The 24,930-nt window shown below is 38.8% G+C and overlaps 1 protein-coding gene across 2 annotated transcripts in view; it reads left to right on the forward strand.

Annotated features, from left to right (window-relative positions):
• ADGRV1 (adhesion G protein-coupled receptor V1) overlaps window positions 1-24,930 on the forward strand; it is a 202,908-nt gene that overhangs the window by 26,325 nt on the left and 151,653 nt on the right. Inside the window, exons 10-16 of one of the 2 annotated variants that reach the window (XM_039386937.1) lie at window positions 6,441-6,554; window positions 9,774-10,339; window positions 11,574-11,844; window positions 12,636-12,965; window positions 16,262-16,438; window positions 17,496-17,719; window positions 24,706-24,738. In XM_039386937.1, coding sequence (XP_039242871.1) covers window positions 6,441-6,554; window positions 9,774-10,339; window positions 11,574-11,844; window positions 12,636-12,965; window positions 16,262-16,438; window positions 17,496-17,719; window positions 24,706-24,738 — 1,715 coding nt within the window. Of the gene's footprint in view, window positions 1-6,440; window positions 6,555-9,773; window positions 10,340-11,573; window positions 11,845-12,635; window positions 12,966-13,795; window positions 13,908-16,261; window positions 16,439-17,495; window positions 17,720-24,705; window positions 24,739-24,930 lie in introns of those variants that run through there. The other variant, XM_039386938.1, reaches the window with a different exon arrangement.

A 24,930-nucleotide genomic window follows, 5' to 3' on the forward strand; every position in this document is an offset into this window, starting at 1 on the left:
GGCCTCGCTCCCCAACACGGCAGACTCAACAGCAGGGGACCTGCACCTCCAAGCCGCCGGAAGGAAAGAGAGCGAAGGCCTCTCCTCCTCTCTTCTTATAATCTGGCTTACGTAAAAATCGTAGGGAATACTGGGTAAATCTGGACCCTTCCTTGGCTACAAACTGGTCACCAAGGAAGGCCTAGCCCAAACCACCACATTCTCCACCCCTTATTCCATACTATTTTTACGCAACACCTATATCTCACGTTCGCCTACGTCCCGCGCATATATATACACATATACATATATATATATAGTTCTTGTTGGTCTCTTGGCGCAGTTGTCTCATCGCTGGAAATCAATACCGATGTCAGTTCAGTTCAGTCCTAATCTCTGGTCTCCCCAGTCACAACTACAGTTCTGATTTATGGCTGTTTCATCATTCTGGGCTGTCTCATCACTGGATACCAGCATCAGCTTAATTCAGGTCTCTTTCTCTCTCTCTCTCTCTCTTCTGGTGACTGACTTCCTGTAAAAACATAACTCAGGACATACAATTAGTTCTTCCCCAAGGCTAAATTTCCTTGAGGCACACATTGGATCTCTCCGTCCTTTCTCATTATCCACCACGTATGTCCTGGCCCTTGAGCAAAGACAATCCCACGAATGGGTTTGTCTTGGCCTGAGGCAGGGGTAACCCAAACAGCTTTCCCTAGCATTCCCCTCAAATGGATTGCTGGAACTTTATCTCCATCAACAATATGAAGGGATTCTGCTTGTGCAGGGCCAGCTCGATTGACAGAACCCCTGGTGTTAACTAGCCAGGTAGCCTTGGCTAAGTTCTTATCCCAGTTTTTATAAGTTCCCTCGCCTAGTGACTTTAGAGTTGTCTTCAACAGTCCGTTATATCTTTCAACTTTCCCAGCAGCTGGTGCATGATAGGGAATGTGGTACACCCATTCGATGCCATGTTCTCTCGCCCAATTGGTGACTAATTCATTTTTGAAATGAGTCCCGTTGTCCGACTCAATGCGTTCTGGGGTCCCGTGTCTCCACAGGACTTGCTTTTCAAGGCCCAAAATGGTATTCCGGGCCGTTGCGTGGGGCACTGAAAAAGTCTCTAGCCATCCGGTGGTTGCTTCCACCATGGTAAGTACATAGCACTTACCTTGACAGGTCTGTGGCAGTTTGATATAATCAACTTGCCATGCTTCTCCATACTTATACTTATCCCATCGTCCACCATACCACAGGGGCTTCAGTCTTTTCGCCTGCTTAATAGCGGCACAAGTCTCACAATCATGGATAACTTCAGAAATGATATCCATGGTTAAATCCACCCCTCGGTCTCGTGCCCATCTGTGGGTGGCATCTCGGCCCTGATGACCGGAAGCATCATGGGCCCATCGAGCTAAGAACAACTCTCCCTTCTGCTGCCAGTCTAGGTCTACTTGTGACACTCTTATCTGTGCAGCTCGGTCTGCTTCTCTGTTGTTATCGTGTTCTTCATTAGCTCGCTTCTTGGACACATGGGCATCTACATGGTGGACTCTCACATTCAGACCCTTCGCTCTGGCAGCGATGTCCTGCCACAAGTCAGCAGCCCAGATGGGTTTTCCTCCACGCCTCCAGTTCATCTTCTCCCATCGGTCTAACCATCCCCATAGGGCATTGGCTATCATCCACGAGTCTGTGTAGAGGTAGAGCCTTGGCCATCCTTCTCGTTCAGCAATGTCCAGGGCCAGTTGGACGGCTTTGAGCTCTGCAAATTGACTTGACTCGCCTTGACCTTCAGCAGCTTCTGCCACTCGTCGGGTGGGACTCCAAACGGCTGCTTTCCACTTCCGGTTCCTTCCTACAATACGGCAGGAACCATCAGTGAAAAGGGCATAACGCCTTTCTTCATCTGGCAGCTGATCAAATGGCGGAGCTTCTTCAGCTCGGCTCACTGGCTCTTCTTCTTCTTCTTCTGCCAGACTGAAGTTCCCACCTTCAGGCCAATTTGTGATAACCTCCAGAATTCCAGGGCGATTTGAGCTTCCCAATCGTACACGCTGCGTAATCAAGGCTATCCACTTGCTCCACGTAGCATCGGTGGCATGATGCGTAGGGGGCACCTTCCCTTTGAACATCCAATTCAGGACTGGTAGTCGGGGTGCTAGGAGGAGCTGTGTTTCAGTGCCAATCACTTCTGAGGCTGCTTGTATGCCTTCATAGGCCGCCAGAATTTCCTTTTCCACAGGAGTGTAGTTGGCTTCAGAACCCCTGTAGCTTCGGCTCCAGAAGCCAAGTGGTCGCCCTCGCGTCTCACCAGGCACCTTTTGCCAGAGGCTCCAGGAGGGACCTTTATCTCCAGCTGTAGTGTAAAGTACGTTCTTCACGTCTGGTCCCGTTCGAACTGGTCCAAGAGCCACGGCATGTGCAATCTCTTGTTTGATCTGTTTGAATGCCTGTTGCTGTTCGGGACCCCATTGAAAGGTATTCCTTTTACGGGTCACAAAGTGAAGAGGGCTCACAATCTGGCTATACCCAGGGATGTGCATTCTCCAGAAGCCTATGGCCCCCAGGAAAGCTTGTGTCTCCTTCTTGTTGGTGGGTGGAGCCATGGCTACAATCTTATTGATGACATCTGTTGGTATCTGACGTCGTCCATCTTGCCACTTCACCCCTAGGAATTGGATCTCTCTGGCGGGTCCCTTGACCTTATTCTTCTTAATGGCGAAACCGGCATCAAGGAGAATCTGGATGATTTCCTCTCCTTTCTCAAAAACTTCTTCCGCTGTGTCCCCCCATACAATAATGTCATCAATGTACTGGATATGTTCTGGGGCCTTGCCCTTCTCCAGTGTGGCCTGAATCAGTCCATGGCAGATTGTTGGACTGTGCTTCCACCCCTGGGGCAGTCGGTTCCACGTGTATTGCACACCTCTCCACGTGAAAGCAAACTGCGGCCTGCACTCTGCTGCTAAGGGAATGGAGAAAAATGCATTGGCGATGTCGATGGTGGCGTACCACTTTGCTGTCTTGGACTCCAGCTCGTATTGGAGCTCCAACATGTCTGGTACAGCAGCACTCAATGGTGGCGTGACTTCATTCAAGCCACGATAGTCCACCGTCAGTCTCCATTCGCCATCGGACTTGCGTACAGGCCAAATGGGGCTATTGAAGGGTGAGTGTGTTCTACTAACCACCCCTTGACTTTCCAGCTTGTGAATCATCTTATGGATGGGGATCACAGCATCTCGATTCGTCCGGTACTGTCGCCTATGCACTGTCTTAGTGGCTGTTGGCACTCGCTGGTCCTCGACTCGCAGTAGTCCCACAACAGAAGGATCTTCTGAGAGGCCAGGCAGGGCAGATAATCGTTTGGATTCCTCTTCAGTTACCGCGGCTATACCAAAAGCCCATCGGTACCCCTTCGGGTCTTTGAAGTATCCTCTCCTGAGGTAATCCATGCCAAGAATGCAAGGGGCTTCCGGCCCTGTCACAATGGAATGTTTTTCCCATTGGTCTCCTGTCAGGCTTATTTCGGCCTCTACCACCGACAGCTCTTGAGACCCTCCTGTCACCCCAGAAATTGAAACAGTCTCTGTACTCACATGTCCTGAGGGCATTAATGTACACTGTGCGCCGGTATCTATTAACGCTTGGTATCTCTGAGGATCCGATGTGCCAGGCCACCGAACCCACACAGTCCAGTAAACTCTATTATCTTTCTCGTCCCTCTCCTTCTCCTGGCAGAAGGCAGGGCCCCTCTATTGGCTCTGGTCGGAGCATTCACCGTCGGATCTTTGCTTTGGCTTGTCAGAGGCTTTCCTCTCATCCTGGAAATGGACTCCAGCCCCTCTGCGTCTGGGAGATCTCAGTTCTTTTCAAAGAAATCTGCATCTACTACGTAGACAACTTTCTTATCGCTTTCCTTGCGTTTTAGTTCCCTCACTCTGGCCTCAAGTCTGGAAGTAGGTTCACCATCCCACTTCTTCATGTTTTCTCCATGGGCGCACAGATAGGACCACAGTTCATTGCGCTTAGATTTACGCTTAGGGTTTTTGCTCCTTCTGCGTGTGACGGAAGGAGATCGTGAGCGGGACCGGGACCAAGATCGAGATCGTGGTCGAGACCGGTCTGCTGATCTATCTCTGTAGCGTTTGTCCTTGTGGTCTCCGTAGTCATCTTCATAATCAGAGCGCCCGTAAGGCTCATCTATCTCAGGTCTTCGTCTGTAACTAGAATCAGAATAGTCTCTAGAAAACTCATTCCTAGATTCTACCGTTTCTTTTAGATGTCGCAGAACTGTACACAACATGCTCACAGGAGTTTCTGGCATGTTTGGAAGCATTACTCCTGCCAAGATATGGACATATGACGCAGGAGCACCCTGGATTATCTTCTTCCACATGGGCATTGTGCAAGTGGTAACCTCTGGGTCATCAGCGACGGGATCATATTGAGGGTCCTCATACATAAGTTCCAGCAATGCCAATTCTCTTAGGTACTGGATGGCGTCTTCTATCTTGGTCCACTTCCTCACGGGGCATGGTATATAGTCTTTAAATGGAAACCTTTGTTTCACACTTAAGACAAGTCGTGCCCAAAGACTGAGGTCAGGTTTCTCCTCTGCAAATAAACGATCAAGTTCACGATCTCCAGAGATGGAAGCTAGTTGTTCTGCTTCAGCAGTTGACAATAGGTGACCTCTAGCCCCACGATCTCGGCATCGGAGCAACCACGATAGAATTCGCTCACCAGGCCGACGAGTGTAATCTTTCTGTAAGTCCCGGAGTTCTGATGGGGTCATTGACCGCAACTCTGTAGTTTCCATTTTTGGGGGTGGTGCTGCTCGTGGAGGTGGAGTTCTAGCACTGGCATCAGTATCAGTCCCCTCTCCGTTATCTTCTGACCTGTTTAGGCTTCCATCTGGTCGTAGGCTTAAAGTTTCGGGCGATGGTACCCACGACTTCCTTTTCACTACAGGGGCGAGGGGTATCTCAGGTGGTGTAGTCTGGGTTCCGCTTTCCGTGCATGTAGTAGAGGTGGTATTGGTCTCAGGTGTCAGGGTTTGAGTTTCCGCCTCAGCCTTAGTCTTCCGAGCATAGTCCACAGCAGCTCGATAGGCACTCGCCAAGCCCCAGTACAAAGCAAAAAACTGCATATTTGGGTCCTCATAAGAAAAACACCCTTCTGCCAGACGACGTGCCACCTCATCAGGATCAAACACCTGCTCTGGTGTGAAATCCCAGCTAACGGGAGGTGTCACGCGCCCTACCAATTTACCAAAGTTGGCCCAGATTCCTTGCCATCCAGGGACTGGTTTTCTCAAGGCCCTTCCCAAAGTTCCAGCAAATCCCTTTGAGTTTTGGCGTTTCCTGCAACAAGAAAAGCAGTACCACACCACCTTTCCAATGTTAAACACCACTTCCATGGCTTTTAGGAATAGTAGGACTGTTGCCAAACAATTTAGGTAAGGATTGGGGCCAATTTTGATCCCAGGGACCTCAGTCACTAGGCCTTTGATGTCATAATTAAGGAAAGGCAGATATTGGTAGATGCTTTTTGGGTTAGTTTTCACTGGATACCCAGCAGCATATATAAAAACGGCCAAAATAACCAGGAAAATGAATAAAAAGGCCATGTTTATATATTTTTTTTTTTTTCCTCTCTTTGTTCTCAAACAAAACTATATTTATATAAACAATAGGCTCTTGGCAGCTCTCCCGGTAGTGTTCCCAAACAACCGTGGCAAAACCAAAACAAACCGGAGATAACCAGAGAGAAACCGGGCGGAAACACCATATAAGGTGATATGGTTTGAAGCTGGCTCCCCGCCAAGTCTCCAAACCTTACCACCAGAAGTTCCCCCCCCCCCAAAACCAACCTCAGGGAGAAGAGGGAGGAAAAAAAAACTAAGAAAAAAAACCCGAAACGAGAGAGAGACAACCAAAGTGAGATATATAAATATATTTACACTTATATACAATTTCACAAGGGAAAGGGAAGAAGGAAAAGGAAAGGGAACAAAACTAAAATAAAATATATAGATATCCCAAGACCCAATATCTAACAACTAAAAAGTTAGCAAAGAAAAATAGCTCACTACTCCCCTGGGACAACTGAGAGTCGCTCCGGAACGATCGCCGGCAACCTCCGTCTCCCAAGGTCGACAAGGCCCAACCAGGCCTCGCTCCCCAACACGGCAGACTCAACAGCAGGGGACCTGCACCTCCAAGCCGCCGGAAGGAAAGAGAGCGAAGGCCTCTCCTCCTCTCTTCTTATAATCTGGCTTACGTAAAAATCGTAGGGAATACTGGGTAAATCTGGACCCTTCCTTGGCTACAAACTGGTCACCAAGGAAGGCCTAGCCCAAACCACCACAATGTCACACACTGTATATTGACTATTGTGCCACATTTTTATGCATGTTTTATGTATTTTTTATCATAAAAATCAACTATTTGCAGATAGAAGATGGACCAAACTCAGCTGAAGAAGACTTAGGTCCAGCCAGAGGGAACATTACGTTTGTGCCTGGGAGATCAGTGTTGATTTATAATTTAACAGTGCTTGATGATCAGGTAAGAACAAGCTGACTTTGGTTTTGGTTTGGATATATGGAAAGTTAACTGCTGTTCAGGAGACACTTTGGATTAAATTACAAAAATTTAAACAGGCTTTAAACAGGGATAGAAGTGCTTCTGTTTCATAAAGTTTTTAGTTTTGTCTCAATGGGCTATTATTTAATAATTTTATTTTTTTAGTGCTGCCTCTGTAGTTACCATCAGTGAATATTTTTAGTTTCTGAACATACCCTGACTGCTCTGATTAGACCTGTTAGGGGCTACACCCTAAATCTATAAATAATGAGGAAAGCATTTTACTTTTTATTCAGATGGAATACTCAGGTCCTTGCATGGCCAAGGATGGCATTCTTGAAGTAGATGCAGGTTTATGTATTAGACCGACCTTTCTATATTTAACTTTTCTGTGTTTCTTTAAAATGTTCTTTGTTTTTCCCTAATTATCTGCTTTGCGAATTCAGACTAGGTTTGCAGAATGAACTCAGGTTATCCTTTTTGTCTTTATCAATTGTTTAGGCAAAAGGAACCTAATCATAACATTGCTTACATGATGCATTTTGATTATGTCCTCAGTGATACCTGTGTAGCTCCTCTGCCTTTGGTCAACAGTGCATAAAAATGCAGTTTATTCTTTGTTAACTTGATTGCCCTCGCTTCTGTGAAGAGCAGACATGTTATATTTGCCGCTAAAGAAAGAATAAAGCACACAAAAGTTGGAGGGAAAAGATAGATTAAAAAAATTGTGCGTTTTTTATCTAGATGTGTTTCAAGGCAGAAACATACTTTAAAAAATACCAAAAGCAGATAACATTCCTAAAAGAAAAGAGAGTCTTGTGGAGAAAATGAACACTAAGTGATAATTAAAAATTTTCAGGTTTTAGATTGGTCTTTGAGAAGAACCTGTGTATATGTTGTGAGTGTTTCTTGCTATTTCAAGTAAAGTAAACATAGTCTTCTAGTTTTTCATTTGTGTTTTTTCATTTTCTTACAGTTTCTGTTTTTTTTTTTTTTAATTTATAATGAGTTTGAGAAGGAAATAGAGGCACCAAAATAAGTGAACATGATACAGAACAACTTAGTATGGAAATTCACTAGAAAAATTGTGTAGGAAAAAAGTACCTGTCACAAAAGAGAGAGACTTTGAAGCAATTTTTTACATACTTCTGTTAATTATAAAAAAGTTTCCCATGTCTAAACCGATACTAATATTAAAAGACTGTGCCAGACTGCTATGTAGAAACTTCTCTTTCAGATTAGATGTAGTATTTCTGTAGCTTATATACAGAAAAATTTTTTTTTTTTCCTCCAAGAAGTACTCTTAACATTCTTTTCCTCAAAGTTTGATCTGTACAGCTGTGGCTGGTCCACTCACTGAAAGTCTTCCACAGACACACACAAAAGGTTAATTCTGTGTAAAAATCCTTTATTGATGATGATGATGATGGAATGCACAAGAATTCAGTGTTACTCTCAGAGCTTAATTTGAGCTGTTAGGATCAAAGTTAAGAAAAACAATGAAACAGCTATTGTTCTGAATTATGTAGCCCTTTTCCTACAGAAAGTAGGGGACTGCAGATCTGATCTCTACAGTACTACATTTATTATTGTATTTATTTCCTTCTTAGTGAGGGATAATGGAAACTTTGTTAACAGAAAATTATAGAGGCAAGAAAGCACTGAAAATCCTTCATGTTTTTGTCTTTGAAGTCTGACTGGATTTTTAATGATCAGTCATGACGCCATTAAAAACTCTAGCATGTCCCACTTATAAGAGATGCTAAGATGTAAACTACAACTAAAGTTATGGATACATTTTGACTCTCTTAAGTGTATATTTTTGTGATGCCAGATGGCATATTAATTAGTGAACTAAATGAAACACAAATTAGCATTTATTCTAATGAGGTAAACTGAGCATGTGGTGTCTCAGTATAGGATGGAGGTGACTGAGAGCATCCAGATCTCACATTGACAACAAAATCCTACATCGGTTGACAGCATTATGGAAGTTTCAGTGCCACAAGCCAAACAAGGATATCGTGCCCACTTTCCTAGTCCTAGAAAAGGATCTGAGGGTGGCCAATAAACAAATGAGTGTTAAAGAGAAAGACATATTGGACAGCAGGGTTTTCAGAACCTTTTTTGCTCAGTAAACAGAAGTGCATGAAAAGGATTGGTCAACTTAATAGCAGACCATTAGCAAAAAAACTGTAATTTTGTCCTGGAATTCATCTCAGAAGAAAATGCTAATGGTTTCCAGTAGTCCACAGTAAGGATGAGATGCAAAGATCATAAATAATTTTTTAAAATTTACTTTTTACCTATATGTATTAATAAAATAATCATATTTTTTCAGCTTCATAGCTTTAGCAAATCAGGATTTGGGAGATAAAATATAGAATCATAGAATCATATAATATGCCAAGTTGGAAGGGACCCATCTGAATATTGAGTCCAACTCCGGCGTTTGCGTAGAACACCCCAAGAATCACACCATATGCCTCCATATATATATTTATATAGCAATATAAAGCAAAAATATCATTCTTAATTCTGTAATTTGTGGTTTATAAGCCATTCTTTATTATCTACTGCATCAGATACCAAAGTCATTTTGTAGAAATACCAAAATCTAAATAATTGCTAAGCACAAAAAAATACTTTTCTCAGATCTGTGATGGAAATTTTCTCTGTGATTGTGGGTTTGTCTGAACATAGGATGTGTTCCTTTTCCGGCTGTATAGAGACGGATGGGCCAAGGTAGCTCTTGTCCATAAGTTTTTCCTGTATTCTCTCAGGCACATGTAAAGGTAGATCAGTATCAACATTCAAAAAAAATGATGTAAATCTAATTTTGTTTCCAAATAGAGGTGGCTGCCAAAAGTGGCAATTGGTCTCCAGATACTCTCAAGCTGTAAAGATCCAGATTTTTCTGATTCTTCACTAATTTTTGTCTTTTTGTTTGACTTTCCCCCCTTTTTCATATTGTCAGAGCTCAGAAGTGTGTTTTAAGAAAATAGAGACGTTCAATTTTGAGAGGGGATTTTTAGCTAAAATTAAAAGCAGGACTTCTCTCCTGCTTGTTTTAATATGAAATGAGCTTTCTCAAGTTTGTATCATTTTTCTGTAAAATACATAAACTGTATTTCTCAGTATGAATGTTCCGCATATATTTGAAGTGTGACTTACACCCAGTTGCTAATATTATTTTTCCAGATACCTGAAAATGATGAAATCTTTGTTGTTCGTCTGAAGAGTGTGGAGGGAGGGGCTGAAATCAACAACACAAAAAATTCCGTTTGGATTAATATTAAGAAAAATGACAGTCCCGTGCGTTTTGTTCAGAGTGCTTATATGGTGCCTGAGGAAGATGATGTGGTAACAATCCAAGTGGTTCGTGGTAAGGATGTCAGTGGAAAAGTAATTGGACCTGATGAAGATGAAGTCTCTGTCTGTTATGCCATTTTAACTGGGGATACAACAGCACATGCACAGCTTAACGTAGACTTCCTAGATCTACAGCCAAATACAACTCTTGTTTTCCCACCTCTAGTTCACGAAATGTATTTGAAATTTAAAATCCTTGATGATGCCATACCAGAAATTGCTGAGACCTTTCAGATTATGCTTCTTGAGGACACTTTGCAGGGAGATGCTGTTTTGATTTATCCATCTGTTGTTCATGTCACTATCCAACCGAATGATAAACCCTACGGAGTGCTATCAATCAACAGTGTTCTGCTAGCTCACCCTGTTACCATTGATGAAGACCAAATTTCAAGGTACTAAAATCTAGTATCTAGTCTGTTTAAGAGATTTGTTTGGCATTGTTAAACATCCTTAGGATATCATTAAAAGTAATTATAAAATCACTGCTAAAATATAATGTAGAAATTACTCAGTGTGTTGTTGTTATTATCAACTTTATCTACAAAGAGTTCAAGGAAGTGGAAATGTCTAATTATGCAGGAAGTATTTTAATATTTATAAACTGTATGTAAATAAATTATAACTATTCAATCACTTCATATGAATAGTGAAAAACCCTTAATCCAAAGGCGGGATCAGTTGTGATGCTGCTACACACTAGTTTAGTGGGAAATAGAGTTCTGTCTTCTTCCTTGGTAAACCTCTATATTTACTATCTATAAAACCAGTCTCTGGTTAAAGAAGTTGGGTGTATTTCATGAGTGTCTCCCTTGATGCTTACTTTAAATTCAAAAGTAATTTAAATATGTGTAATTTTACAGAGAGATTAAAATTGAAGTCCTGTACAAATTTTATAGGCAGGAATGATACACAATATTGACAATCACAATAAAAATGTCCACTGCTAGTTACTGATGGTAGTTCATCCCCAAAGAAACAGATAATGCCTCTAACTATCATACTATGGACAATTTTGGAAGAATATTTTATGTTATGTAGAGCCCAGCACTTGAGTACTCATCTTTCCTTCTTATGCACAGTAAAGAAATAAATCTTACTTTCTAAATTTTTGTAAGTCAAGATTCTGAGACTTTTTGTTGTAGTCATGTGCTCATCAGATGCAGGCAACCTGACATTTCCAGTATCATAAATATCAATAACTGAATATATTTTCAGTACAGAGGCAAATAGTTCATTCAAAATCATTATTTAAATGTTCATGCTTAACAATTGTTCATGATGTAGAAAGGTAATAGACAAAAAGTTTTCTGAAATTTCACTTTCATTTCTCAAGGCAAATGTAAAATGTGCCCAGTCTCCACTTCTCAGTATCTTTCTTGCTGTAAACAAAATGGGTTCTAACAAACATCTTTAATGACATTACAAAGAGCTTGTGAATAAAGACTCAGTGTGAATAACACACTGAGTCTTACATGTGTGTTATGATTTCACAGACTGTAAGCCCTGAGTCAAATGTCTGTTGAAACCACTTAGATCAGTGTAAATATTTTAGAGAGTCAATAACCAGGAAGCCAGTGGTAAGTATGATTTTATACAGTGGGTCTTTGTTTTCATTCAAAACCACAGGTTTGAAGGGATCACAATCGTAAGAAATGGTGGAACACATGGAAATGTTTCTGTTTCCTGGGTTATAATCCGAAATAGCAGTGATCCCTCACCTGTGACTGCAGACCTTCTTCCAGAGGCTGGGGAAATAAGTTTTGATCAAGGACAGATGCTGGTGACACTTTTTCTGGACATTATTAATGATGATATACCAGAAGAGGCAGAGCCCTACCTACTGAAACTCTTACCTCATACAATACAGGGAGGTGCAGAAGTCAGTGAGCCATCTGAGGTAAGTTTGCTTTTAAAATTCTTTTGGAGAAGGTAATAATGGGTAACAAAGACTTCAGCAGTTTTAATAACATTGGTTGATTGGCTGAACTGGTGAAAGGATTTAGTCTTGAATAGAAATCAAACAAATTAATCCTTAATATGATCTTATTGTATAGAACCATATCTAAAGTATTTGACTTACATAATGCCAGACCTTTTTACTGTGGCAGCATTCAGTTTAGATTATTCCCAGCATACACAGCATTGCATAAGTACTGTCTCAAGTGACTGCTTCTAAGATAACACAGGAAAGTTATTTTCACTTGATCATTTGCTGTCTTAATGATTACTGAAATGTTGTACAGAGTAACAAGTTAAAGGGAAGGGATTGGTGATTAAGACTGTAACCTCTGAACTGTTAAATAAAGGGTGGCTAGCATTGCAAACAGTTCTGTGACTTGAGTCCCTGCTTTGTCTTTTAAAAAAAATATTTGGAATGATCTTGGTGAATAAAATGAATTTTTTGACAATCTGAAACATTTTTAAATTACTCACTTTGTCTGCTGAACCAAAAAATCAGTTTTTCAGAGCTCATTCTGGCACATGGATAATACATAGTGGGAAAGTTGCCACTGTCAGTGCTGTGTACAAAGAATGCTTTGGGACTGTCAGTCTGATTTCTCTTCTGATTACCAGTTCACTAAGGAAAAAAATGTGTGGTGAGAGTCAGGACATGCTTTCATGAATGCATGAAACTATGATATAGAGTAATGCAACATAGAGTAAATGGTGCCATTTTCTGCTTTGCAGCTTCTATTTTACATTCAGGACAGTGATGATGTTTATGGCCTAATAAAATTCTATCCTTTGGAGAATCAGAAGATTGAAAGTAATCCAATGGGACGGTTTCTATCCTTGAGTTTTGCAAGGGAAGGAGGAACATTTGGAGATGTGCAGTTGGTTTATACTGCACTGTATATTCCAGCCGGAGCTCTGGATCCTGAGAGAGCAAAAGGTGGCATTCTAAATATTTCTAAAAGAAGCATTCTCATCTTTCCAGAAGGAAAAACACAAGATACTATAAATATACCAATAAGAAATGATGCGTTTCTTCAGAATGGAGCTCATTTCCTCATACAGGTATCTCAATTGTGTTTGGGGATTTTTTTTAGCCTGTGTAGTATAAAGGATATAATTTAGTAGTGGCTGCTTCCCTTTAAATTTAATTAAAATGGTCCTGCCTGTTGGAAAACAAAAAAAGGAAATACAAAAGTGGTTAGCTCTGTAGCCAAGAAAACTTTCTTTTTTAGAGACAGCTTCCATAAATCTGCCGTAAAGAGCTTTATTCTTAATCGTTATTTACTAATTACACCATTAAAAAAAAATAGACTGTTGTAATAGGATTCAGGTATTACTCATGAAATTTAACAAAATTTTGCAGAGGTTAGTTACCTTTTCAGGTATGTTATTTTGTCAACCCCTTTGCTTTCGTAACCAAATTAAAGCTCCTGAGTTAGAGAAGCATGACAAATTTTAGGAAACACAAACGAGTAAATAAAAACTCAAAATAGTCAAACATATATTTAATTTATATGCAAATTGGATCAGAGAATTTGAAAATTATTTTTTGCAGTTCCCTCTGTACATGCCCTTCTGATTTTTTCTTTTTTTTTTTTTTTCTGTCTGAATTTGTAAGAAGGGAGCTTACAAGCTCATTGCTCATAAGATTGGCTGGAAAAATTTACTAAAACTATGCCTTTGAAAGAAAACTGGATTTTCTGCAAAAATGCTTAAAGAAATAATTTCCATTTTCTAATTAATTTTTTCATTTTGCTCTGGAGAAAGCCAAATTTTCTTACTTGATAGCAAGTTACTGTTCAGATATACTTCTGTGAGAGATCCTGGGCATTGTAATCAGTAATTGTTATACTATTTTCTCATCTGCAGTTAAGACTACACCATTATCTCTACTTCCTCTGATTAACTATTGCCACTCTGGTCGTCTGGGATCATAAACCCAGGGAGTGATCTTGATGCACAGACAAAGGGATGACTTGGTGCATCCAAAGCCCAAATCTCAGAGTAATTTCTTAGTTCTTTTTGATCCTTTCATTTTAAGTCATGTGTCTTTAAAATTTTCAATTAGAGATGTTGATGTTAAATCATAAATGTAAAATTTGTAGGTTTTGTCTTTAATTCATAGTCTACCAAAGATGTTTTAATTACTTCTGGAATCTTGAAAATATTTCTTTCCTCCACCTCTTCACCCATACATTCTCTTAAACAAAAAAAAAAGAGGAAAAAAAATATTGTCAGAATTATATTACTGTTTTACTGCACACACTGTTTTTACATTCACAGTTAGACAGGGAATTGTGTTCTGAAATATCAGAATAATTTTGTGTATTTTACTATCTGCATGAGATCTGAAAGATCTGTAGAAGAATTGAAATATCTAATTCCAAGACCTTTTTAGATGATAGATTAGAAATAGCATCTCAACGTGGACTATGGACAAGACATACATGTGACAAGTATTTCAGAATGTAGGCACTTGGCCTGGCTTTTTGAACTGCAGATTCCAGGGAAATGGGAGGTGGATGTTCTATACTTTCTCCATGAACCATAAAAATCTTTTTATTTGAATAAACAACATCAGAGGCAACTTTCAGCACAAATAATTCATTTAGAGAAGGAACTAAAATACCCTTATTTATCACTATGACAATCATTCTACATTGTGAATAAACGATAATCTGAGCGAACCTTTTTAGAATGAGAAAACTACAGAGTCTGTACTAAGTCCAATAAAGTATCAGCTCAGGAATCAGGGGAGGAGGGGCAGAGAAAGAAATGAAGCTTCAACACAGCTAGAGAATGGATAGAGGAAATGCAAAAGTGAGATTAACATTCTTCAGTGACATCTTCAATTAAATAACCTATTGTTGTTTGACATGCATACTGCTTCTGGTATGGACAGAAAGATTAATTTAATAAACTACTTGGCATTATTCAATTCACAATCCATTCTGCTTTCCTCATGAGCTGATTTGCTTTAAGAGGAAACTGAATTTTAAAAAATCTTGATACTTAATTAATTAATTAATTATTACTTAATAATTAATTAATTAATTATTACTTTAATCTCCAAGTTAGTGTCCAAAATCAGAAGCACTTAACAAAAGGAATTCTTTCAGCTCTATAGTATTTCAGAAACTTTTCTGAGCTAACAGTGGTCCATCTGCGTGCTGTTAATTGTGCAATCAGGACCTACTGATCTAAGAAAGCTTCGAAAAAGAGCAAAACAAACAGTCCCACCCTCTGTTCCTCAGACTCCCAATAACTGGCTTGTATGGTTGAGAATCAGTTGCTGAATACAGTATTTATAACACAGTTTCCATCTATCATCAGATAAACTGTGCATAAATATTGTTGACTGTTACTTAAGCAACAGTAGTACAAAGTATGATACAGCCCAAGTTTTAAGGATCAAAAGGCTTTAAAACTCATGAGCTGAATTGGTGATTCATGATCCCTGTATGGATTTAAATAAGGACACTTCCCTCTCCTCCACTAAAACCTATATAATAGCATCTGATAACTCCAGACAAAAGCATACTAGTGGGAGTTAAAAGTTGGTTGTCGGTGGTTCGTGCACCAGTTAAATCTTTACAAATCAGCTGTGGAAACATTTATTGTTATGATGCATGTAGACAGAATCTCCTGTTGGTATAAATTATATTTGAAAGAAATACTAAAAAAGGAAGATTCTGCTTTCCTTGCCATGTCAGTGCTGCTGATGGGCTTGGTGAATGGTATTTTCTATTCAAAGAAAGAATAAACGTTTTTCTATTTCTTCTTAGTATAAATAAATCATAAAAAAATACAGTAACACAAGAGGAGGATATGGTTTTGAAATTCTGTACTGATTTTCAATTCTGAATGTAATTTTAACCTATTAGTTATTGTAAATAGAGAAGTTCTTAAAGTTGTACAAAAGAGGAAAGATTGAATCATTCTTTGGCTTCCTCAGAGGCTATAAGTTAATATGGTGTCAGTAACTTCAGCAGATACTTATCAATACATGGCAAAAAATTGAAGTTAGAACAACTGTTTGGACACTTGTCAGATTAATTCATAGGCCTAGTAATAAATTGCCCAAACTAGAAAGTTTGTTATCCCTCTGCATACATTTAGTTGTGTACATAGATGTAATTTGTCTGAGACATATACCATTCTGCTGAAAAAGCTGAATATCATCCACTTCATTTCTTGCACATCTACTTACACATTTTGTGACAATGTTGCCAATAAGAGAAATTTATTCTGGAGATGTTTTGTTCCTTGCAACTGAAATTTATTCCAAAATGTCAGAATAGTTCTGACATGGTACTAAGGCTTCTTATTTCTCAAGTTTTTCATACTTTTTCCCACAGCTGGAAAAAGTTGAGCTGGTGAATAGAATTCCTCTAGTCTCACCCATGAGTCCTCGATTAGGTGAGATTCAAAATATTTCTCTGAGGATTACTCCAGATATTGCAAATGGAGAAATAGGCTTTCTTAGCAATCTTCCAATTATTCTGTCTGAGCCAGAAGATTCCCCTGCTACAGTGGTAAGTAATCATTTTTATGTTGTCTCTTAGTATGGAAAATTTATTTGGAGAAAGCAAAGTTTTCTATATTCATTGTAACTTTTGAGAGTTAATGTGATCAAAATCCTTCCTCTAAGTTCTGTCTTACCCTAAACATTCCCCTGCTTTAAAAAACCAAAAAGGTAAAAATATTGCTGATAGAATTAAGGTCTGAAATAATGTGTTAGTCATCAGAAAAGTGAGGTTGATCTTTGCTTTCTCTTTAAGGATCTAGAACCGATTAGGTCTTGATGCTCACATAGAGCAAAAGGTGCTGCAGACAGTTTAATTTCTCTCACCAACTCTAGGGACAGTCATGTAAAGTAGGACTGATATCACTCACAAATTTCATGGAAGTGTCTTTGTATCCTAAAGGTGGTTTATATGTGAATATATAATTTGGCTCGCTGGGTCTGTTTTCCAATAAATATGCTGTTTTCTTTCTGAGAAAGCGTTTTCAAATGTAGTGCCATGCATCTGAGTGCTTTAGTCCCAGCCAGAGAAACTTTTATAAAACATCTTTTCTTACATTTTTCCTTTTTTTCCCTAGTTGTCTTCACTGAAATCTTCCCTCAAATCCTGAATCAGATAACTTTTTTGTTATTCTCAAAATAAAACTGCTCATTTCCTTAAGCAGAGTACAAGTTGGAGCTGTACTATAACAGCCAGAGTAAAATTATGGTGCTTACATTTAAACTGAGGTTGTGTCTTGATGAGGTGGGCATTGAGTAAATCAGTCACACAGGGCTTTTTGTTTTTATAGGTGCTAAGTGATCTATCACGTTAATAGTCAGTCATCTCCACTAAGTGTGTATAAATATATACATGTCTAAGTATATAATGAATAAATGATTAAAAGGATAAGATTCCATATATGTTTATGTTGATATACCATCTTTGATTCCATATCTTATACATACGTATAAGTAAAAAACTCAAGGTGAACATTTTGAGGCTCTTATTAAAATATTAATTTGCAAGGGGTTAATCAGTTTTGCATCTGTTTTTGCAAGTCACAGAAGAGTCGCATGTTTTCTAGGTTTCCATTGCACTGCATCGAGATGGGACTGATGGTCAAGCAACAGTGTTTTGGAGTTTGAAACCCTCTGGTCCTAATCACAAGACAGTAACATATGATGATATAAGTCCTCTTAATGGCTCTGTTGTTTTCCTATCTGGACAAAGTGATACTACAATCAACATTACTATTAAAGCTGATGATATACCTGAAATGAATGAAACTGTATTATTAACTCTGGACAGGTATCGTACCCTAATCTTTATTCATATGTATCAGTTGTGATACTCAATTTATATATAACAAATTGACACAGTATTAATTATGAGGTATTGCTTGTATTGTGTTGATAAGTACCTGAAGGAATATTTGGCTCTTAATTCAGACTATATGTGGATCCTTCTTGAGTGGTGATAAGTGTAAGAAACTGTGTTTTGCTTATTATCTAATAACTTAATGTTCTTTATATTTTGATTAAAATAATGTATGCTATTAAAAAAGTCCATTTATCTTTGGTTTTAGTTATAGCTCTTGCTTATAACACTTATATATTCAGAAAAGTAATGTTTAGTGAGATATTGGGAAAAACTATAATGAATATTAGAAAGCAATAGATAACTGTGTTTCTGTCAGAAAAAGGTTTATAGCCCGGATGTTAATGCAGAATTAGGTCAGCTTTTTTTGTTTGTTTTATCTGTGTGTCCAGTATTGCTTGCTCTTGATAATTAGATACTTCCATCACAAATGCTGGCTTCCAAAATAGGCCAGTATGACCATTATCACATGCCTCAGCTACAGAGGAGCAGTGGTGTTTTTGAAGCACAGTGTTGTAGTCTCCCTTCTGTGTGAGATGAGGACTGCAGGATAATTGAGGCTGTAAGAGACCTCGTGGGTTTTTGTTATCTGCCTGTGAACACTACTCAGAGTACTTGAATTATTTCATATTCAGGAGTGTATTCCCTCTTTGATTTACTAACAGAAGAATCTTGACTATTTCTTCAGTCCTGCTTCCAACAACTCAGTTGTATATATAGTTTAGAAATACCACCACTTCTTCTAATACCTCCTAATAATCTAAGGTATATTTTCCCCATTTGTTTTTTTTTCCTGGAAACATGCTAATAGAGGTCTGCCAGCTGAAATGTCCACAATGAACATCTACTACTTACACAGTCCATATGCAGAAGTATATTTGTCCTATATAGGAAGTTCAGACTAGCTCTTGGGAACTTTAACACCAGATACTCATGTAGGTTACATACTCCTCAAGCTGTTGCTGATCCTGTTTTTTGAGCATCATTCTGTCACACAGGAAAGATTCTGGTCATTTCAGGATTGGCCCGCTTCTGTAGAAGCTGGCTGGTGGATACATCTAGTGCAGAATGAATTATTTAATTCTGCTTTGGCTACTGTGCCAAAAAGATGGTCCTGGTTCAAGACAAAACCAAATGGAGACTATTACAAGCAGTTTTCCGATTTCCTTTCTGTGGACAAAACTGGTTTGCCTGAAAGAAGTTATTAAGAGTTTCTGGCACAAAGCAGAAAACGAAGATTAGAAATAATGATTGTTGTTGTGAAGAAGCTGCGTAAAGTGGCCAAAAAATTGAAGTGGAAGGATAGGAAACGGATAAGTATATAGAGGAACTGAAGAGCATAACAGATTTAACTTTTTAAGGTTGGACACCTCTAGAGTATGTGTAATACAGCTTTCTGCCACTTACTCCGAGTAGTAATCTCATGCCCTGAAAATTATGTCTACAAAGAGGATTGAGCTGGCAGATGAACAAATGCAACCACTGTTCTGCTTTTTCTGTGTACGGCAGGAGTAGCAGGTTCTTCTGATCATGAAGCAGCTGAAAAAAAGTGTGCCAGCAGTAAGCAGCTTTCCCATACTTGGCAAGGTCTGAGAGTGAAGTAAGGAGCAGGTGGTCTGGGCAGAAAAAAGAAGTAAATAAGGAGGACGTAAAATCTAAACTTCTCTCTAGACATGGATAGTGTTCCTCAAGGCTATGAGTGAAAATTGGCAACCTGAACATGAGCAGAAGCCAAGAATGGATTGACTGCAAAGATCGTCCTTTCAGTACTGGAGATGACTCTTCAAACCAGGGGTGAAGGAGATTGGCAGGGTGGTGTGTGTAGGCTTGTGGTATTGCTTTCTACATAGTTTGTATTTTCTGGGTGAACAGAAGATTTCAGTTTCCAAGGCTGGCAGCCACCACCTCACAGCAGTAGTGAATTAGCATGAAAACAAAGATGCACTGTGCTATGGATGTGCTTGCTCTGTTTGATAAATTGTAGCATAAGTCAGTAGAAAAACAGAGCATGTAAGGACTTTAATGAAACTATAGACATAGAAATACATTCATTAACATTCTATTTATTGCAATTAGTAATAGCATGGACAAAATAATAATTAGTTCTAACAAGGATGTATTATTTATAACTCAGCGGTGTTGTTAAGGCAGTTCACATTTTAAATGAGCTTTGATTGCATCCGTAAGTATAGAAGAAACTTTCCAAGCCATTAAAAATAGTATTTTCTTTCCTTGCTCTATGGCCACCATCTGTAGGCCATGGATATTAAAAATAAATCTGAATGCTGTCCACAAAATGGAGACCAATGTATATCCTGAAGAATATACTTTCAAAGAGGACAGAAAAATAATAAAGAAGCAAGACAATCCTGTACCTGCTGAAGCTTCTTCATATTTTCTTTCCTTAGGAGCAGTTTGAATTATTCAGTTTGAATACCTGCCGATACTTAAGTAGGCCTGAATTTGAGACTAAGCATAAATACACTCAGATGTCTGTAGTGAAATCTGTATTGGCCTTCTTGTTGAATGTAGGTGGAACAGGCCATGAAAATGTGGTGTATGCTTTATGAAAGCATATATACATACTAGGGCTGCTCATTTTGCCCAGTAAGCACAAATATAAATAAGTATTTTAAAAATCAGGTTATTGTTTCTTCCTTCTACACAAGACATTCTGCTATTGGCAGTTGTCATCCCCCTAGTGCAGATACACAGCTATAAATTTGGCAGTTGGTCCAATTGAAGGACCAGGACCCTCGTGGCATGCAGGTTGTTTTTGTGCTCTTAAGTTAATGATGCTGAGAGTGAGCACTTGTGGGCTTTAGAGTCTGGGAGCAGCAGTACACTGATGACCTTATTTTGATTTGTGAAAATGATAATCCAGGAAAAGTTGAGTGTTTAAATAGTGTTTATGCTCAGAATCTTTTTGAGTCATAGCTCATATAAATTAAGATGCCAGAAGAGATCCATGTACATGTGTATGTATCTCATTTTTATTTATATGCATATACATACACACACACACACATATATATATGTGTAATGAAACAAAATTGAAGCAATATAACATGGAGATCATTGCAGTTCCAGTGATTTCTGTGGTGTGATGCAGGCGAAGGTACTTGACACCTTCTTTGCCTCAGTCTTCAACAGTAAGACCTGTTATGCTCAGGACAGCTGGCCCCCTGAGCTGGTGGACAGGGATGGGGAGCAGAATAGATCCCCTGAAATCCAGAAGGAGGTAATGACACTTACGTACTCACAAGTCTGTGGGACCAGATGGGATCACCTTCACAGAAGGAGGTGATTAGACATGGGTGGTGGTGGAGTCACCATCCTTGAAGCTGTTTAAGAAAAGACTGGATGTGGCACTTAGTGCCATAATCTAGTTGACAAGGTGGTGTTCGGTCATAGGTTGGTCTTGATCTCAGAGGTCTTGTCTAACCTAATTGATTCTGTGATCCTGTGATTCTGCATAACAATTTCCATAGATTGAAATTCTGTCTTGGGTGAATTTAGAAAACAGATTTTTTAAAAATTGTGAACAAAAATAGGTTTGACCATTTAATTGTGTAGTTGTTTTTGTGTTTAAGAGGTTAATTCATGACAAAAAATTAGCAAATCATGGAAGGCCCATTAAAAGCATGGCATACTGTCTGTGGGCCTTAATTCAGGGCTTGTATATAATGCTTTTATGTTGTTTATATGTACAGAAACACTAAAATAGTGTGTAATGGAGTTGTGATATTTTTCTTACTTGAGGATTTCCTTTGGTTAGTGCCTATTTCAGAACTATATCTATCTTTCCTAAGTAATTTTTCCATGAAGAAATACATGTGATGGTACAAGAATTAAGTCTTTCAGTGTAAAATGTTGGCTTTTTCCCCAAAGTTTGATCAGATCTTGTTGAAATGGGGGAAAAGTTATTTGAAACTGGTTGTAGAATGTTTAAATGACTGTTACTGAACACCTACTGCTAGATTTTATTACTTTTCAAAGTAATAAAACCATATGTCTTCTGCTGTAAATAACAAAAATTAAGATAGCCTCCAAAATCAAATAAATTGTGGATTACCTCTGAGAGAATGTGTTCCCTCTGATAAGAAACGTTGTGGAATTTATAATGGGGCAAATACTACTTTAATACTACTCTTTAAAATTAGGTCCTGTCACTAATTGAGTCAGTAGATAATCTTGAAAAAATTGAAGAAGGGGTGAACACAAAACTAGGAAGCAAATTGAGTACCATGCCACAGGCAGTCTGAATGCACCTTTTTCTGAGATACCTGATAGAAGAGGAAGTATTTTAGAGAAGTGTGTTTTTAAAGTAACAATAATATAGATACACAGTTGCAATTCAGTTTCTCAGGGGCTTTTCAAAATATTCACTTTCTTCAGGATTCAATTTCTTGGTCCACAGCTATGAAATTCGACCACATCTCTTAAAATTATGATTTTATTTGCAGTGGTCTTTAGTTCATAATTGCCATATTATTTTAAACATAGTCAAAAATCTTTCTCTATTTTAGGGTACTATGCATTTTAAAAAGTGCAGAAACATTTTGAAGCTTCTCTTAGTTGTCCCAATTATTCTATAGTTCTTGCTAAATAATAATTAAGATTTTTTAAATAAAGAACTTCCCTGATGACTAGCCGTTTCGCATGAGATTTGTCATATGGGAAATGGAGGCAGCCTGGAGCCCAGGGCATGAAGCAAGGCCATGGTGGTGGGACAGGTTAAGCCAGAAACACGTGCAAGGTTTGGATGATGGCCACAGGGGTCAGGCCAGCTCAGTGATTGCCAGGCACATCCACAGCAAGGAGACAAATCCAAGGTCAAACCAGGAAGTCACCTAGTGGGTCCTGGTCCAAGGATGTTACAAGAATTTATGTGTGTATCTGAGAGTGTAGACATGGGGGATCCTGTTGTGTACACTGTTAATTGCTCATGTAATGACAGTTCAGAATGGGAAGCCTGAGTGTAGGTGCTTCTATACCATTTTTGCACAGGCTGTTTTATCACAGAATCATAGAATAAGCTGAATTGGAAGGGACCCATCAGGATCATCGAGTCCAACTTCTGGCCCTGCACTGGACACTTCAGGAATCACACCATGTGACTGAGTGCATTGTCCAAACACTTCTTGAACTGAGACAGACTTGTTGCTGTGACTACTTCCCTGGAGAGCTTGTTGCAGTGCTCAACTCCCTCTTCTGTTTTTGAATAGTAACCAACATTTACTATATGAGAGCAGTGGTAGCAGCCTGGGCAGTCCTGCAAGGCAAACGTGTTCAGATCCATCAGTCAGTCAGTCAAGCAAGTTAACCTAGTTTTGAAAATGGAACTTGGCTGGAGAAAACTCCAAAATAATGTTTTTCTTTAGCAGTGGATAGGCTGAATCTGACTAGTTTCTTTACACTGTGACTATTAAAAAGTAATAGAATATTGCTAGTCTTCTTAGTCCTTTTGAAAAACACCTGGAGATGCTAAAAGTACCACCTCATGGTACCTTGAGACTGTTTCATTTCTGCTACCCTTTGGATTTCTGTGGTGCTGCTGTTGTGCTTTACAACACGGTACTGTATTCCAGCACTACTCCTCAGTTCCTCTTAACAGGCCTTTTGTTGTCTGAGCTTTGTTTGGACTCTGCAGTGTGACTTCATGAAGCTGAAAGAGATGGTATTTCTGGCATGCCCTTTCACTTTGCGATGGATTATTGTGTCTTAAGTAGTTAAGTTAAGTAGTTAAGTTACATACATATCAAAACCTCACTTAACATAATGATTCATTTGTAATCTCTGCCTGTGAAATATATTACCAACAGCTTAGCAATATAATTAAATTTTAGCATTAAGAGCAATATAACGAAATTTTAGCATAAATTTTAGCTCTGGAATTTTCACCTTGATCTTTTAATTGTATTAATGATAGTTTTGGAAAACTTTTACATATGTTTCTGAAGGAAGGGAGAATGTCTCAATATATAGTACTTAAAATGTAGCCTCATGGGTAATCACTAAGAAATTTCTGTTCACTCAGATCTCCTAGTTGAATGAACGTATCTGCAAGTATATTTGCTTCATTATCTCAAACTTCTAAGTTAACTCTTACGTCTCTTGAATTCTGAATCTGAATTCTTTCTTTTAGTCAGAATTGCACTTTATAAATGCTTTGGTAGTCTGTTTATACTATTTTAATAGGAGATACAGGTTTTATATTTTATATATATTTATTTTAGATTAAGAAAGACAAAGTACAATCTTGTCATTGCAGAACATGCTGTCCTTTCATATGACTTTATGGGATAGTTTCATTATGTGTGCTTTTTTTTTTTTTTTTTTTTTTTTTTTTTTGTTATTAGTATTTTGCTCTGGTAATCTGGTCAACTGAAAAATTGTCAAAAATAAAGTTTGATGTGATTTTGTGCCAAAATAGTTTTTGATATGTACATGTTATAACTCCCTTGGCTTTTTTTATTACTGTGGCAGATTAATGAAATAACACGTCATAGGGGCATGTTGATTATATTTTTTTAAGTGAAGAGCTATTTATAAATGTGGGCTGCTGGTGCAGTTGTGAAGAGACAAAGAGCTTGGCAGTGATCGAGCTCCTGGGGGAGGGCTGGGTAGGGTCTACCATGAATGGGCCTTGACATTCTGAATTGGTCCTAGGGTCATTTCTCCTTAGTGAGGACTACCCACTTGATAGCATTTATCAACAGGAAAATGCCAAGCAAGGAGGGTTTTCATAAAATGAACATTATGTGTTTAGAAAGGAAAAAGAAAGCTTTATGGTGGTGGTGGTGGTGTTATTATATAAGATTAGCACTATTGAAATTCCAGCAAATGGCACTTTTATTCCTTCCCCCACCCCTTTTCTTTCCTTCTTTCGTTCTTTCCTTCCACTGTGTTGACAGGGTAGAGACAGAAAGGTTTGTCGTGTACTTTGGGTAAGTGCAGTGACTGTGGTTTGTCTTTGGTGAATCAGTGCTTTGTTTTTCAAGTGATTGGTTTGGATGGAATTTGTCTATAATTTTTTTCCTCTCAGGAATCATGTCTTCTGCATCTCTTCAGGCAATGCTTGCTTGCCCTTTGGTGTTTAATTTGATGGCATGGGGTTCTGGCTCGAAGGTGTTTCTTTA

The sequence above is a fragment of the Pipra filicauda genome, unplaced genomic scaffold, assembly GCF_003945595.2.
Source record: "Pipra filicauda isolate LSUMZ 115617 unplaced genomic scaffold, ASM394559v2 scaffold517_size385040_pilon, whole genome shotgun sequence".
Taxonomy (NCBI): domain Eukaryota; kingdom Metazoa; phylum Chordata; class Aves; order Passeriformes; family Pipridae; genus Pipra; species Pipra filicauda.